This window comes from Semicossyphus pulcher, unplaced genomic scaffold (assembly GCF_022749685.1).
Source record: "Semicossyphus pulcher isolate SPU_LCO1_2020_fin unplaced genomic scaffold, fSemPul1.0.p SCAF_10, whole genome shotgun sequence".
Taxonomy (NCBI): Eukaryota; Metazoa; Chordata; class Actinopteri; order Labriformes; family Labridae; genus Semicossyphus; species Semicossyphus pulcher.
Window position 1 is genome coordinate 9,750,614 of NW_027211604.1, and position 17,051 is coordinate 9,767,664.

The 17,051-nt window shown below is 44.3% G+C and overlaps 1 protein-coding gene across 1 annotated transcript; it reads left to right on the forward strand.

The window, feature by feature from the left end:
• Positions 1-2,603: 2,603 nt before the first annotated feature.
• Positions 2,604-16,607, forward strand: LOC138594209 (neuronal tyrosine-phosphorylated phosphoinositide-3-kinase adapter 1). The gene is made up of 6 exons (XM_069665222.1): positions 2,604-2,791; positions 9,779-10,146; positions 10,228-12,078; positions 12,199-12,441; positions 13,306-13,412; positions 14,021-16,607. The coding sequence occupies exons 1-6, from the start codon at positions 2,604-2,606 to the stop codon at positions 14,450-14,452; spliced, it is 3,189 nt and encodes a 1,062-aa protein (XP_069521323.1). The 3' UTR covers positions 14,453-16,607.
• Positions 16,608-17,051: the final 444 nt, after the last annotated feature.

The window sequence follows — 17,051 nt, forward strand, 5'->3', positions numbered from 1 at the left end:
AAAAAGCCTGACTGTGATTTTATAAAGTTTCAAGAAGGAGGCACAAGATGACTTTAATATTTTATGTTTCCTGTTGTGACAGAGAAAACCAAGCAATGTGGGGCATTAGCAGTGTTGGGCGTTACTCCGTACCCGGACTACTTTTTTGTTGTAACGCGTTTCTCCTGCAATTAAACTTATCTGTTATTTAGTTACTTTTCATAAAAAGTAATCCGTTACTGGAAAAATAACTGCTGTATTTCACTTTTCCTTTTGTCGCCACAGAACAGGAAATCCCTGCAGCACTGTTTCTGTTTCTCTCCCAGCTGTAAAGGTTACACTGCGTCTGTCATTCCTGTTATGAGGCTGCACAGTTACAGATTATGGGCCGTAAACGAGGCTATGTAATGATGGTGGAGTCTATACATTCAAAGGTAGACGTACAGTAGGCTACACACCGTCCTGACAATAATACTGACATGCGTAACGAGTCACAAAGGGGTTTTCATTTTTGGCAACGCCAAAGTAATGTAACGCGTTACTTTTCTCAGAAGGTAACGCAGTGACATAAAGAGTTACTTTTAAAGAAACAAGACCCAATACACATTTTTTTAGTAATATTTTTTGGGGAAACTTATAACTTTTACTCCGCTACATTCGAAAGACAAATGTCGTACTTTTACTCCGCTACATTTCTATGAATGTTCTCGTTACTCGCTGCTTTTGCTCTGAAGTCAGCTGATGAATTTTCTTTTCTAAAATCCGAGAGACGATAAACTGTGTTCCTGTAGTTCTGCGTGTGGTTTGTCTAAGTGGTGTTGCCGTACCTGTACCTCATGCGTCTCCATGGTTGAACGTAGAGCAAACGCTGAGCAAACGTCAGTTAGTCGTGGTAATGATGGCAGAGAAGGATGACGATTCCCCACCTGAGCACCCACAGCCATATCTTCAGCCCGTGTTTGTCTTTGAGATGAAGAATGATTCGTATTGTTTTAAATGTTTGCTCTGTTTACTGCGCACAAACTTCATCACGGCCAATTATTCTGGAGCTGCAAATCTGAGTTTAAAAGTGTAAATAATGTTTTCTAAATAAACCTAATGGAGCAGAATGTACACCCATGCGTTCTTGAGTGCACTCATGCTTTGTGAAAATACAATGTTTTGAGATGTTTTTTAAAAAGTACTTTGAATGCTGAAGTTTTAAAAGCATGTACTCCAGTACTTTAACTCAAGTCATAATGTGACTGAGCAACTTTCAATTGTATTAGAGTAAAATTAGAGTATCAATACTTTGACTCAAGTAATGAAGTTGTGTACTTTGTCCACCACCGATTTTCAGTCTCTGTTTACACTCCACGCACACGCACATGCGCACACACATGCGCACACACATGCGCACACACACACAAAACACCCAGAAGTTATTAAATAAAAAGGAAGACCAAAAGGTGTAGGATGAAGCTTTAGCTTATTATACCTGCCCCTTTTTACATTAAATAAACCTATAGGAGCCACGTCACTGCCTGGTTTGAGTTAAACAAGAACAAAACAAAGGTCTCAAACTTTCCACATGAAAAACAACACAAGACCAAACAAAGTTCCTAAACCTTTTATAATAAAGACAAAAATAAGAGTTTAAAACTTTAATGTGCACCTTTTTTAAACATATTTTTATATAACGAACGTGAACTACACGTTCTTAACTCCTTAACACAGCTTTTCCACAAGCTTACCCCTCTGGCAGATAAAATTATTCTTTATATTTGTCCTTGTCCATTAAAATTACCAATCAAACAATGTTGTAAACACAATATAGGACGTTTAGCTTAATGCATCTAACATAAAGTGACACTTTCACTTTTGTTTTAGCAAACTATAGCCAAAAGCACCAAAGCTAATGCTCCAGTTTCCACCAATAAAAAGCACCCAAACTGTTTCTGTATATGATGTAAACTCACTGGAAACGTGCATCAGCTGACAGCTGCGCTTTTCTTAGCCAATTGCATTGCTCACTCACATTCTCCAACGTGAAAAACACAGCGGGGCCCTCAGATATCTGCCCCACAACAAGCCTGACTCCTCATGGGCCGAGCGTGAGGAGGAAGCTGTGCATGCGCTACATATGACAAACCACATTACTGTCTGGCTAGCAGACAGGCTTAGCTAGGCCATCCCAGGGCCCGCAGCCAGAGACGCTGTGCAGCTGAGTTACCATGCTTACTCAAATATTCATAACGGGATAATGAAAATATAAATAGTTTTCATGTGATACGCTGGAGGTTTGGGTAAACAACACTGCATCCTGCATCATCATGCATCGCTGTGTCTCTGCTCTGAAGGCTGCCAGTCGGAGTAATGGGCCGGATTGTTTGCTCTGACACAGCGAGCATGATAAGCAACGACTCCCCTGAAGTTCTGACACTAATTTGGGTTTGATTATTTGGGTTTCATAGTGCGTCAACACATCTCAGAGCAATCACTGTCATCCTGTCAGGTTAAAGCAGGCTGGGAAGATGCGTAACATGCTTTTTTAATGATTAATGAGCTCAAACGTTGCCCTTGTTTCCTTTTCTTTAGGGGAGTTTGAGGAGGCCGCCTGTGACATACGTCCCCTCTTCTATACCATGAGCTCTGGCTCTGCCCAGGATGTGGCAGTCGAGCATTTCCTGCGTGACATAGAGCGGCGAAGCAAGCGGCTACACTGCGCTGTGATTGGCTGCGAGGAGGAGCGACCCCGCAGCGACATGAACCTGCTGTATCGTAAGAGCCGTCTGGACTGGAGGCAGAGGGACCAGGAGGGGAGTAAAAAGAGGTGAGAGGATCGGCTCACAGGAGCTCTGCATATATGAGATTACATTAGGGTTCAGTTCAGCGGGGATATAAAGCTCTAAGCCGGCCGGGATGACTTTAATATCAAAATCTTACTTCAGTTCATGAAGTCAGACAGGTTCACCTGGAAAGTCCTGGACAAATAGCAGCTTAATAACGAACTTCATGTGTGCCCCAGATGAGATAAACCACTATAATATCAGACTGAATGTCAGAGGGCGAAATGAGGCCAAAGCTAATGGAAAAGAGAATTAAGCAGAGGTGTTGCCTCATTTGTCTCAGTTCACACCTGATTTTTCTTTACATTACAAACTTTCATCAGAGTCTCACCTTTCAGCTTCAGTGAAACCATTTGTTTCAATTCACTTCAATGACTCATATGAATGTAGGTCATTCTCCTTCAAGGTCTGTGTTTTTAAAAAACAGTTTTCAGTGCATCGATAAGTAGCTTAGCACCATTAAAAATCATTGTTCTCACACTGGTGCTCTGTGCAGGCCCTCACACAGCCTCTGCTTGAAACGACTCAGTCAGCTCTGTCCCTTTAAGAAACCCCGCCCACTTTCTTCTGAGTGCAAAACTGTGTGAAACCTGGCGTTCACAGCAGCCTGCAGACTGAGCTGAGAAGCCTGGGGATTACTCCAACATACTTTGACCTACAGATTTGAAACTTCACCCACGTTTAGTCTGGACATCCAACATTGTAACATTATATATATGGCTTAAAATGTGAAGCAGCATAATAGCCCCACTTTAAGGCACTTTTCACTTCTACTTCATTACAGACGCTACAATCAGATTGACCCAGCAGGCAGACAGAAAAGCCTTTGTTTACAAAGACGGCAGGAGAAGTTTTTATACTACTTACGCATGTACAGGACAGGATCACCAAAGAGATGAGACGAACCGCTTTACGCACGGGGGCCGCCAAACTCTAAACGCAATGAAAGTTCCTCTCGGCTGTTTTAAGTAAAGACTCGTAAAGTTATTTGAAACATGGTGCAGATTTTGTTAAGGGCTCTAACTTCTCCACTATTACAACACATTTGGCTGCTGAAGTTTCAGGTCCAGCTTCTGTCTTTGGACGTCTTCCAGCAAAGTTGTGATAATCAATCACAACAGAGACTTATTACATTAATAATAGCAACAAAAATAAAAATGTTTTATGTGATTTTAGGGCAAAATTGAATCAATTTATTGAAGCAGCACTAAACAGAGACATGCTGAAAGACACAGAGGCATCAAAACAAACAAATTAAATGAAAATGCAACTAATGCCAGCCCAAAACAGGTGACAACACAACGTCATCACACTCTGAGTCTCAGTTTGAATGTGACAGAGTTGTCTTTAAAGTGTGTGTGTGTGCCTGAATGAAGGATCTTATGTGTGTCAGGGTGTGTTCAGGGACAGAGGAGGGTGTGTTCGGGGACAGAGGAGATGTGCTGTTCAAATGTGAGTCACCTACAATTCTCTAAACCCCAAGCTGTGTTTCCGGGCCTTTTTATGGCGACATAAATTCGGTTTGTTTGGAGGCTTCGTCCAGTGCTTTCTGACTCACAGCGGTAATTGGAGACCCCTCCGTGTTGGCAGCAGAGATCAACGTCATGACAGCATCAAGCCAGGAGAGGTGTTAGGGCAGCGAGTGGGACAGCGGGACACGATGAGCGATGAAAGCAGAGGCGAGCGGAGCCAGAGCAGCAGAGGTGAGAAGCAGGACACGACCGGTGATGATCGCGAACAGGACAGGGTCAGGGACGAGGCCGCGCAGGGACGAAGGGATGGAAGCTGAATGGGCTGGAGACGGGACAGCAGAGAGGAGAGGGAGAGAGAGAGAGAGAGAGAGAGAGAGAGCAGGCTGAAGGGCAGTTTGAGATCTCAGGAGAGAAATCACATTTATAAAGCAGAGTCGGCTGCGGAGATACAGAATGGTAAATAGGTGAGTCTCAATATGAGTTTTAAAAATAGAGACAGTTTCTTATGGCTCTAATGCAGGCAGACAGACTATTCCCAGTAGTGAAGACTGGTGGAAGCAAACCTTTCTGCCAGCTGAGCTTTTGTTGTTTCCTGCAGAGTGAATGGGCTTACTGAGCGTCCAGTGTGGATGCAGACGGGGGAGTAAAAACACCCCGCAAATCCCCTTTTAAAACAATTCAGCGAATGATGGTCAATAAGGCTGTTTAACAAAGTAAATTATCAATGGATCTCTAATAAGTTAACTAATAAATGGTGTAAATAAATTTAATAATAGAGTTCTAAAAGGGACAATATTTTGTTTGTTCACGCTTCTCCTCTGGTCTCACTCACATCACATATAGAGCAAACTCTGCTATGAATGAAACATCTTTTTAAACTGAGCAGAAAACAGGTTCTAAGTTGTTGAAGGATTATTAGTTTGTCTCTCTTTGTTCTTCATATGTAAGCAAGGCTGAGCAGGGAGGTTTGGAGAAATAACTTGCCCAGTGTTTGAGAGGTCAGTGTTGCCTTCACGCTGTTGAAGTGGAGTGGTAAGATGCATTTGTTGGGGAGGACAGAGTTTCTCTGAGTTTAAGGTTGTATGTGTGAAGACAAAAGGCAGATTGGAGATTGAAGTGTTTTCATGCCGCCACAAAAACACTCCAGTCATCTTGTCTTACTGTATTTTAAATTAAGCCCTCATCCATCCATTATCAATACCGCTTATCCTGTTCAGGGTCAAGGGGGGTTGGAGCCTATCTCAGCTGTCATTGGGCAATTTTGTCATCCTGATTTACGTCCAACTGACAAGTTTATTCTCAATTAGTTATTTGATGCTGTAAAAATGATGATTGACAGCTCTGTTGACAAATTCAGCTCCTGCAGCCGATCAGTTCCTGATTAGCAGAGTAGAGGAGGAACGGCGAAAGGAGACGTAACTAAAACAATCACTACAGTCATTGAAGTTTACATACCTGTGAACGTCTGCTTCAGACCAACACAGAGAAGCTGTTATGCTGTTAAACACGCCGGCGTGCGGGATCCTTGCTGTTTTTTTTGGTGAGTTAAATGTGTGCTTTGGTTAGCAGAAGGGGCTACGCTGATTTCTACTGCGCAGACTCTGGCTCCAAATGACGTCACCATCGCAAGATGGCAGCGCCCGCCACGGGGGGTATTTTGGCTTCAAATGGCGATGCGTCGTCCATATATATATAATGTTATTGCTGTAAATCATGTAAGAGCTCACCTGATGTTGTTGTGGATATGTGACAAATTAAATACATAAAGTTTCTGTTTGTTTTGGTTGAGATACAAAAGAAAGTCAAAACATCTTTACATTTCAAATTTACATTTTACTTTATTTACTGACTGAAAAATGGAAAAAATTGAAACAATTAAATTCTGCGAGGCCCTTTACTAATTGAAATTAAGCCACTTGTATGACCATCATTGACCTTATACTGCGAATCCTGAGCCACTACTAAATTGCCAACCACATGGTAATATAAATGAAGAACCAGCTCAAGGTTCATGTCCCTGTTGTGTCCCTGTTGTGCACACATCAAAACTACAGAAGAGAAGTCTCTGTTATCCAAACCTTAACATCTTCATCACACGGTTCAGAGCATTTTCAGACCTTTAAAACCTGCTCTGACTGATTTGTTCATTCAGTTTGTTACCATTTATTGCAGCTGTCAGGGCAGATGAATGTGAGTGCATTCTTCACTGTGTCAGTGGAGAAAGCAGAAAAGAGAAACAGTCCTTGCTGGCTTATAAATAAAAAATAGAAGTCAAAGTTACGGTCAATGTGTAAACTAGCTCTTTGGTTTCAGGGAGATAAGAAAGGTATTGTCTTGAGGGAGCTTTAAGGAGTCATTCATAATGGAGATTAATGCAAAACGTATTTAAGCTGTTTGCTGGCCAATAGTACTATAATACTATGAGAGGGATCATTGAACAAATGTTGTAAGTCAAACCACAAGGCAGTGTCATTGTCTTCCTGATTCTTCCAGATGAGTTTGAAACCATGCTGGAGACAACCCATAACTCAAGGCGATCAATTAAAGTGTCGTGCGATGTGTCAAACATGTCAGTAAGGTCCAACAGAATGAGGACAGATACACGCTCAATGTCAGCAGCTCAACCTTAACCCGTCTCAGACTTCAACAGGAGACGACTGAAGTGCTCGGATTTGCCCTGGAACCAGATTGGATGCTCTCAGAGATGATGCACAGAAAGTCTCATTCAGCTGTTTAAACATAACCCACTCTTAAACTTTGCCCCACAAAAGGTAAATTAGAAATAGGACGGTAGCTGCTAGGGGCAGAATGATCTCAACTGGATTTCTTTAGCGAAAGCTTTATCAGCACAGACTTAAACGCTTTTGGGAATATCTCTCACTATAAGGAGGAGGCGTTCGAGAGTCTGCCCAGGGATGAATCTACTGAAGGTTCAGAAGAGGAGCACATGACCTCTTACGTTTTTTTAAGGGATGAGGATGAACGATTCTCTCTGATTCTTTCTAGTGTTCATGGGAGTCATGTGAGGATTTTATTACAGCATAAAGATTGTTTTTTCTCTTGGGGGCACTTTTAAATTTATCGGAATTATTTGGAGATACCATTAAATTTTGCGGACAAATAAATTCAAAATTTTGGCTCTAAAACGTCTATGAAATATTTCTTTAAGATTATTATTACACGGCTGTGTTAAATACTTGGTTCTAATTACAGCGGTTCAAGGTCTATTATTCCTCGATAACAGACAGTTGTTATGAAGAACAGACCGTTGCTAGGGATGCAGCTCTAATCATACAATCCTGTGGACTAAGTGTGATCATATCAATCGAAAGCCGAAAGCAGGCCCGGTAAATTTGACGCTTGTTTACAGAGGGGGGGGAAGAAAAGAGGCGAAGACAGCTGAGAGAAGTAATAAAGGTTAAATGATGCAAAAACTGTAGGCTAACACAGTACAGCTTTTAAAGACGGTGCGGTCCTGTTCACCTTGTCTTTCTTCAACGTCAGTGGAAATGTTTCCATTTAATGTGAGTAATAGCAGCTTGGTCAGCTCATTTTAAGCTCAGAGTTAACCGCTGCTATGGACGCAGCTCTCACAGTGAGTGTAACAGACTATTTTTAAACGGAAAGATAATCGTTTTTTAATTAATAAAATCATTTCCAAATCTATATATTGTGTCAAATAATTTATAAATATAGTGAGCAGGTTCCGACCTGACTGCTGTTCATTCATGATGAATTTTTTTCACCTCAGTTTTTGTAAGGGTTATACAAACAGGATACAAAACCTTAATTATTTAGACTTGAAAATGCTGTTTGGCAATTTTGTTACCTTAAGACACAGCAATGATAACACTATCCTATAAGCTAAGCTAGCCGGCTGCTAGCTCTAGTTTCATATTTAGCATAGAGACTTGAGACTGTTATGTATCTTCTCATCCAACTGTGGGAACAACAGATTTTAATACCAGTTATGGACAAGGCACACAATGTAAAGAAGCGAAAAAAGAGATATACAGATAGTTTTCCAACAGCTGAGCCTTTGGCCTCTGTTTTGAAGATGTTCAGAGCTTCTACCGCCTGAAGAAGCAACAAAGAAACACACACACACACGGAGCTCTTCAGGCTACCCGAAGGAGTTGCTCAGCCTCTGTTCTGGGCTAAATTTGGCCCAGTAGTATGTATGTCTGTTGACTGTAAACTGTAAGCTCTGATAGTCTTCTTCTGTGCTTCACTGCCTTAAAGGGATCACATGACCCGCGGACATATGTCGCCATTATGTCGGATGATGAATCTCTAACACACAGAAAACAATCACGTGTTTTAGCTATGTTTTTTTTTTCACTTGTAATGCTGTTTTTGGCAGACTCAAAATGTTTTTGTGTCCCTGTGGATGATATATGTTCAAAACAGACCTTTAATATCAGATCAGGCTGTAATCGTCCTGATGGAGCAGTGCAGAGTGTTTTCCCCCTCTCCTCTGACATTTTGTGTACGGTCAGCACCTTCAGTGTTAATAGAAAAAAGTCAGCTGCTGCTCAACCCTAACCCAAACTGTTGGAAAGTAAGTCACTCTTGTTCGATCGGAGTTAGCTTAAAGGCCACGGGCTTATCTTGTGTCGCTGTGGGGTGAAGCAGTGTAACACCCCTGGGGAAGAGACACATCACTGCAGCACCTATCTGTAAAGCGGAGAAGCGAGCAGAGGCTTATCTGAAGCCATTTTGTAAGCCTTTAGTCAACTCAGCAGGGCACCAAACCCCACATGTCAACAACTTGAACCACTGGCACTGATGTCTGAACTGTGCTTGACCTCAAACTGTTAGCAGCTAGCTTGCTTGATCTTACTGTTTTGGTTTAACGGTCCATCATCCAAATCTACACTAGAACAGTGACAGGTAACGTCAGATTCACGATCCAAATTTAGAGGAATTAAAGGCGTATGAATGAGCCAAAAAAAGGGAGGCATCTCTACTTATTATCATTGAATGTACAGTGTAGTAAAACCTGCTATATTTTGTTAGATATGTCTTTGACTGTTGTTTCTCTCCGTGTGAGCTCCTCTCACAGTGGATTTCAAAGACAAACTATCAAATACATGAAAATCACAACTGTTCCCATGGTAACAGATTAAATGCTCTCAGCGATCATGAGAGCAGACTACTGATGTGGGCTGAGGAGATGAAGATATAAAGAAAAAAAAGGGGATTCCAGCAGCACGGTGCACGGGACGGAGAGCACTTTGTTTTTGACAGGGGAATTGATTTTCCTAATTGAATGTGTTTGAGGGGGAAGTAGATGTGGAGGAATTCGGATAGAAAGATACCTGAATGCTAAAGATGGAGGAGCCTCCGGGGCCCTGCAGGCATTTCTTTCTTGCAGAGGCGATGTTTGAAGACCAAAGAGAGAGTGAGGGTCAATTTAAAGAGAGGTTCTTGAATGTTTTACACATAACTATGATTGCTTAAATATTTGTCTTCTATCCACTCCTTCCCAAACTGCAGCTCCGCCCAAAACGACCCGTCAGCCACTGTCGGAAAAGTCAGAGACTTGGCTTCTTTCCGCCGCCACTTCCGGATGGGTTTCATGACCATGCCCGCCTCCCAGGACCTTTCCCCCCACTCTTGTGCCTCCGCCATGGCGCCGCGCTCGCAGTCCTGCCACGCTGTCGGCGCCGGGGATACAAGTCTGGAGAACGGAGATTACTCCGACACTCAATCCCAGCACGGCGGCCGCTGCCCCCCGGCCAAACCCAAACGTCACCCCAGCACTCGCCTCAGCTCCTCGTCCGCTGACGGCAGAGGCCTCCCTGAGACGCCGCCACCTTCCTCGTCCTCTCACTCGCAGAGCAAACACTCAGAGAAGAAAAACGGTAAAAAGAAGTTCAGTTTTCACTTTCATATTCCACAGAGAAATATTGTTTTTCCTTGACATGCTTTGTTGTCTCTTGCAGCCATGAAGAAGTCTGACTCCGGGGATATGGGGTCGAAGAAGGTGCCTCCTCTGAAGCCCAAGAGAAGTCCGAGCACCCAGCTGACCTTTGACCCTCTCCCTCCACGTGTGCCTGGTTCTGCCACATCCCTGCCTTTCCAGGCGGCAGACGCTCAGATCCGGACATTAGACGGGGACGATGAGCCGGTCTATATCGAGATGGTGGGCCAAGTGTTCACCAGAGACAGCCAGACAGCCACCCCTCACCCCGTCACGCCTGTGGCCACCACGCCCGACTCTGACTCGGATCAGAGCGAGGCCATATACGAGGAGATGAAATACCCTCTGCAGGAGGACAGAGAGTCCCAGAGACACCTCCCTTCAAAACATGATAAACTAAAAACCTCTAAACACTTTCATGTCACTCCTTCCTCCTCCAGCAGCTCCTCCTCCCTGCCCCGCCCTTCCTCTTCCTCGCCCTCCTACTCCAAACCCAAAGCAACTGTCTCCATCTCCCATTCGTCTCCTCTTCCGTCCTCTGCATCCTCAACCCCTGTCCCGCAGGTCCTCTCCGCCAGTCCGCACACCCCTCGAGCTCCTACTCCCTACCTGCTGCAGGGAAATAAATCAGAGGCGGAGTCTAACACGAAAATTCCCGCCCCTTTCCCCAATCTTCTTCAGCACCGGCCCCCTCTGCTCGCCTTCCCTCAGCCTGCCGCGGCTTCCAGCGGGGTCGGCGTGCAAAATAAGTCGTCGTCATCTGCCAAAATGGGAACTCAAACATCCAGCGGGTCGACTCAAGCCGGCACCTCCTCCTCGAGTTCTTCCTCTAATGTTCCTTCATCCAGGGAGTCGTCAGAAAGGGGGGGTTCCAGCCAGCAGGATAAACACAGCAGAGATTCCCAGTTAGGCCCCGCCCCCGGTCTGAGAGCAAGGAGCCACTCCACGCCTCTGCCTCCCTCATCCAAATCTACCTCCCCTTACTCCCATCACCACCACCACCCTCACCATCGGCCCTCGCACTACCATCACTACCGTAAGCCGGATAGAGGAGACTCCCCTGTTCCAAACAAGAGCAGCTCTCAGTCGTCGAACCAGGCCACAGTCCAGACCCAAACCTCGAGTACGGGCAGGGAAGGGAAGTCTGTTAGCTTCCTATTGAAATCTGATAAAGGAGAGAGGGAGAAAGACAGGGACAGAGACAAGGATAGGGACAGGGAGAGGGACAGGGACCGAGATAGAGAGAGAGACAGGGATAGAGGTAGAGACAGGGACCGGGACCGTGAGAGAGACAAGGAAAAAGACAAGGAGAGAGATAGAGACAGGGACAGAGACAGGGATAAGGACAGGGACAGAGAGAGAGACAGAGAAAGGGATCGGGATCGGGAACGGGAACGGGAACGGGATCGGGATCGGGATCGGGATCGGGATGGTCCGTACTCTTTACCGCTGGAGCACTCTCACTCCTCAACTTCCCAAAGCAACAGCTCCACCCCTACGCCACTATCCTCCTCCCAGCGTCCTCATTCCCGCCCTCATCTTCGCTCTCACACTCCTCACGGCCTCCCTGCGTACAAGCCTCCGTCCTCGGACAGCCCCCTGCTGTGGACCTACCCCTCCGGTGGCTTCAGGAGACCGCCGGCCTACGAGAGCCTGAGAGGCAGCTCGCAGACGCCGTCTCTTCTGCAACAGCCTTCGAGTCTGACCGGCGTGGGCGAGGGGTCATCAAAAAGTAACGGAGGGTGTGGGTCACATCATTCAAAAGTTGGCTTCATGCCCTGGGACAGCAGCGCTAGCTTAGCCGCAGACGAGGGATCGTATTGGCCTATGCAGAGGAAACTGTCCTTCAGCCATGGAAGCAGAGAGACAGAGAGTAAGTCTGAAGTCATTTTATATCCACAGGAAAGTCTACTGGGAAAAAAATCAGGCTTTTGGAGGTTTTTTAAGTTGAATATACTTTGAAATATTCATTCTGTTGCTTCCCCTGTCTCAGAGGATGAAGGGCGTGCGTGGAATGGCAGTGCAGATGCCCTATTAAGAATGGATAAGGAGGACTTCGGCATGGGGTCCAGAGGAGGCCACTCAGGCATCCCGGTCCACTTCAGCGGGGCCACCAGCAGGGCGCTCGGTCACAGCGAGTCCCTGGCCGGTGTGGACAGCAGTCCGGGTTTCAGAGCCCTGCCGAGAGTCGGTCTGCCTCTTCCCTGCCAGACTTTCCCTGCCTGTCGAAATGGAGGTAACAATCCTAAGAGTTTAGAATGTTTTAGTCATAGCCTCCAACCACAACAGCCTATTCAGGCAGGAAATATGGCCGTGGAGCTACTCTGGGTTTCTGTGTGGTGTCTTTGAAAGCTAACTCGGTTTTTTGTCCCCGTCTGACATCAAATGCAACTTTAATAATGTTCCTGAAGTGGAGAATCAAACTAGCAGAGTGTCCTCTTCTCTCCTCTGTCATAACAGAGCCACCAGCTCTGCCTCCATTACTTCCTCTTTACTCGGATAAGCTGCAAAGCTTTTTGTTTCTTTGTCAGTCTCTTTGCATCTGAACTCAAGGCCTGTCATTACAGACTGAGTGACTCTGCTTACCTTCAGGTTGTGTGCGATGACTTCACACAAACAGACCGACATTCCTGCACGATGCATTCATGAGCCCTGCTCTCATTTTAAAGTGTTTACACCGTCGATCAACACAAACTTTGCTCTTCAAAATACGACTTAAATGAATTCAGTACTTTTACATATAGGAGGAGTTTATATTTACTGATAATTAAGTCTTATTAGAGGAGAGCATAAAGCAGAGTGCAAACCCGACATTTATTTCATTATCATCAAATATTTCTGTGAATCCAGATCTTTTTTAAAGACTGGAAAAATAATTACGAGAAGTGGAAATTACAAATGACAGATTAGGATCAGAACCAAAATTGAATTACGTCTTACTGTAAAATAAATTGTGAAAATCTGTTTACAAGATAACATCAGATATACTTCTGGCAGATGGAAACAGGAAATGTGCTCTGTGTGTTAAAAATGGAAACTTATAATCCAGTGTTAGGAGTATAATTAGCAGACACACAGTCTAATGTTTGTCTCCTTACAGAAGTGGGGCGGCTGGGCCGCTCCTCCTCTGCTGCTGGAGTGAGACAGGTGGGTGGAGGAGACGTCCAGAGACAGAGCAGCCTACCAGCACGAGAAGCCCTGAATCAGGTGAATATGTAACACACATATAGAACTATACAGTCTATGAACTTCATTCATAGTAGATTTGGGAGTGAACATTAATATTGTTCTCATTATTACTTCCCCTTCTGCTAGAGACAGTGCTCCAGCAGATCTATTTATAGCTGCTAGATTTGCCCACTGAGCAGAATAAGGCTCTGGCTCTCCTCAAAAGAATAAGAGCTGCAAAGGTATTTGACGTAGGTTGATATGTAATCAGGAAATGAGAGAGAGAGAGAGAGAGAGTAGTGGATGAGGAACAGGCTGTGCTGTGTTTTGAAGTGATGAGCTGCAGTCTTCTAGCAGCACATTTTGCCCAGATTCTGGCTGCAACGCAAGTGCTGACGCAGTTTGAGTGTGCTGCAGAGACAGTCTGCATGCGGCTGGTTGACCCTCCCTCAACCTGGTGTAGATGAAGCAGTGCTGCATTCTGGTGGCTGTAAGCAGGAACTGCAGTTTTATTTATTAAAGGATAGGATTTGCTGTCCCCGCTGGCAGCCTGACATTAATCATGCAGGTTATTTAGAAATGTGAAGCCCATAATATTATAAGACTCTACATAAATTCACTGATTTAACTTCTTCCCGTGTGTTCAGCTGCACGGTCTGGCCCAGTCGCAAGCGCCCTGCAGTCCCAGCAGCCCCAGCGTGTCTCGGCAGCAGCAGCAGCTTCAGCTCCACCAGCAGCAGCTCCAGTTGAAGCAGCAGCTCCAGCAGCTTCAGCAACAGCACCACCTACAGCTGCAGTTCCAGCAGCTCGCCCAGCTGGCACAGGGACAGCCTCCTGTCGGCGGGGGCACCACCCCGTCTGCATCACAGACCCAGAGAGACGGCAAGCTGTTGGAAGTCATCGAGCGTAAACGCTGCCTGTGCAAAGAGATCAAGGCCCACAGGCGCCCTGACAAAAGCCTGTGCAAGCAGGACAGCATGCCCATCCTCCCGAGCTGGAGACGGACACCTGAGCCTCGCAAGACTGGCACGCCACCCTGCCAGAGGCCGCAGGCCGTCGTGTGGGACACGGCTATCTGAGGTGGAAAGACAGGCTGGCGAGTACAGCACTGAAATAAACACACAGAGGAGGTGAAGATGGTTGAGAGAGGACAGTAAAGTGGGTTCAGTCGAGAGAAATCTCCACGTCTATAAATGTGTGAAAAACTGATGGGAGAACAGACATGTCATCAGAGACTTTGAACTTGTTTGGGGAATAAAACAGGTTGATAAAAGAGGTGAAAGAAGTTACAATCAGACTAAATTAATCTCTTACCTGGGTGATTTGTACTTGCTCTGTCCTTTTCGATGTGTTCTAATTGCCAATGATTTTTGCCACAAAACGCCAGTATTGTTGCTACAAAACAAAAACGCCAACTTAACAATAATATGTGGGATGTTTTCCTGGATTGGTGTTGCCAAATTTCCTCCTGACTACTTGAGACATAACGGAATCATGTATTTTTCTCCGACACGCATAGAAACTACTCTGCGGATGAGAGAAGGCCAGCGTCATTGAGAAGTTATCGAAGTGTTTCTTGAAATCGTGAATGCATTATGAGATGTCTTTGGTATCGGTAGATCGTCATTGTGGATGCAAATAATCATCACCGAGGAGTAAAAAGCTACCTACTGTATCTGTTTGCATATTTGTAATGTAAATCTATTTACTTTCTCAACGTTTCTGCAATTTTATAGCAATATGCTCCCGACGGCGGAGCAACATAATTAAAACTTGTGTCAACTAGCCTAACATACATATCTAAGACTTGAAGAAGTCATATTTACTGTGTCATTCTCTGCATGTCACGATAGACATACAGTATTGTAAAAGAATATGTGTAGAGATGATCATGTGCGACTTTTACATACAGCAGATCTTCACTATGGTAACATGTGGTTGTATAAAATATATCGCTTGGGTTATCAATAGAACAGGTGGTGTGACAGATCCAGCCAAATATAGATCAAATCAATGGTACAAAAACTTCATCGCTCATGCTTCTCCACAGTTGCACATTAGTGATTGTTCCACCACACAGAAAAACAAGCACTGACACCCATCAACACAGACTGTACAACATGGTGCAACTGATGAGACTGTGAGTATCGATCACCTCAAACAGAATGCTGGAACAATCTGCACAAAAACATGGTATTCGCTTAGGAGAAATTAAACCCTAATGTACTGTAAATAGATATGTACAACTGTATTGAAAATGTAGCAATTATTTCCATTTTCATACTTGTAATCGATACATATTATGTAGCATATACTGTATAAACATAACTTTGTTCACTTGTTTTTTCTAAAAGAATTAAGTACTTTATCTGCTGCAGCCAGTCCATTCATTATTATAGTTCTACTAATAAACGGTAAGCCCTCTGAAGAAAGGCACAGTCCAACAGTTGTTTATTTAAATTTATGCAAGACTCCCTTTAAGCTGTGTTTTTCTTTTATTTATGCCTTTTTTCTACATCGGTTTTTATTTGTGTACAGATTTCAACAGCTCCTCGTCTTGACATTTTGACTACTTTGCTGCTATCTTGAACTACTGGTGTTGTTCATTCGACGACATGGTGTTTACCATGTGAAACATTATCAATATAGTGGTTATTGTTACATATTTGTTTTCTGAAAGCCACGTGAACTGAAGTTTGTACCTTGAAGAGTGAGCCCTTCTGTAATAGTATTAAGGCACTTGAATGTCTCTTGGTTGTTGTTGTTTTTACTGATAGTTAGCACCAAGCTGTACAGTTACAGAACACCCCCGTGAGAAGACGACCTAAATCTAAATGTTTGAGAGTCACTGCTTGGCCTTTTTATTTCAGTCCCACCTGCTCGCGTTTGAGCTTTTTCCAAGCGTCCATTTTCAAACAAACACAGGAAACAGGAAATGGGCGAGTGCAATGCATGCAGAGATTCCTTACACTGAAAATGTTCCAATGATGCTGCCCCATTTTAATTTCAGATACCAATAATCACCTTATTCCTTTTCACAGACTGATATGGACCCCTAGGTATCATTTCCAAACTAGTTTACAGAAGCTGTTGGTTTTGTGTGTCTTCTAAAACAGTGGCCATTATATGAGTGCCATACTATATTGATATGGTAAGATACGGTGTACCTTGGAAATCACTGTAGTGCTATATTTGCATTGATATTGTCATTCAAAATAAATTTTATATAATGAACTTTACACAACAAACAGCTGTTGCATGTTTTCGTGCCTCGTGGTTTCACAGTGGAGAGGGTGGGGAAGTGGACATCATGTTCCCTCTGCACTTCTGCAGCAGGTGTTGCAGCTCCATCAGCGGCCAAGTGAGGGAGCTACCTCCACTCTGCTGCTGCTGCTGCTGCTGCTGTGGTGTGGTGCTATGCATATTAGTACAGTCAGCACTGCAATATACTGTTGCACGCACAGACATTTGTATAGTGACTCAGAGCAATCCATCACACCTTAACCAGCCAAGATTGTTTGAATTTTAAGTAGCTGCATCGCTCTTCTGGTAAAGAAAGTGCTGCAAAAAGTTCATTAAGTGAATGACCTGTAGCTTTTAATATGCAGCCAATGCTCAACATCTCATATAGGTTAGATAGGGCACATTTGTTGCAGATATGAGTTTTAAGAAAAATCA

What these genes read in the sequence shown, in the direction of transcription:
- LOC138594209 (XM_069665222.1), top strand. Translation starts at nt 2,604, where the DNA reads ATGAGCTCTGGCTCTGCCCAGGATGTGGCAGTCGAGCATTTCCTGCGT. An exon ending in TGGAAGCAGAGAGACAGAGA is followed by an intron (nt 12,079 to 12,198) that starts GTAAGTCTGAAG and finishes CCCCTGTCTCAG; the next exon opens with AGGATGAAGGGCGTGCGTGG. An exon ending in CACGAGAAGCCCTGAATCAG is followed by an intron (nt 13,413 to 14,020) that starts GTGAATATGTAA and finishes CCGTGTGTTCAG; the next exon opens with CTGCACGGTCTGGCCCAGTC.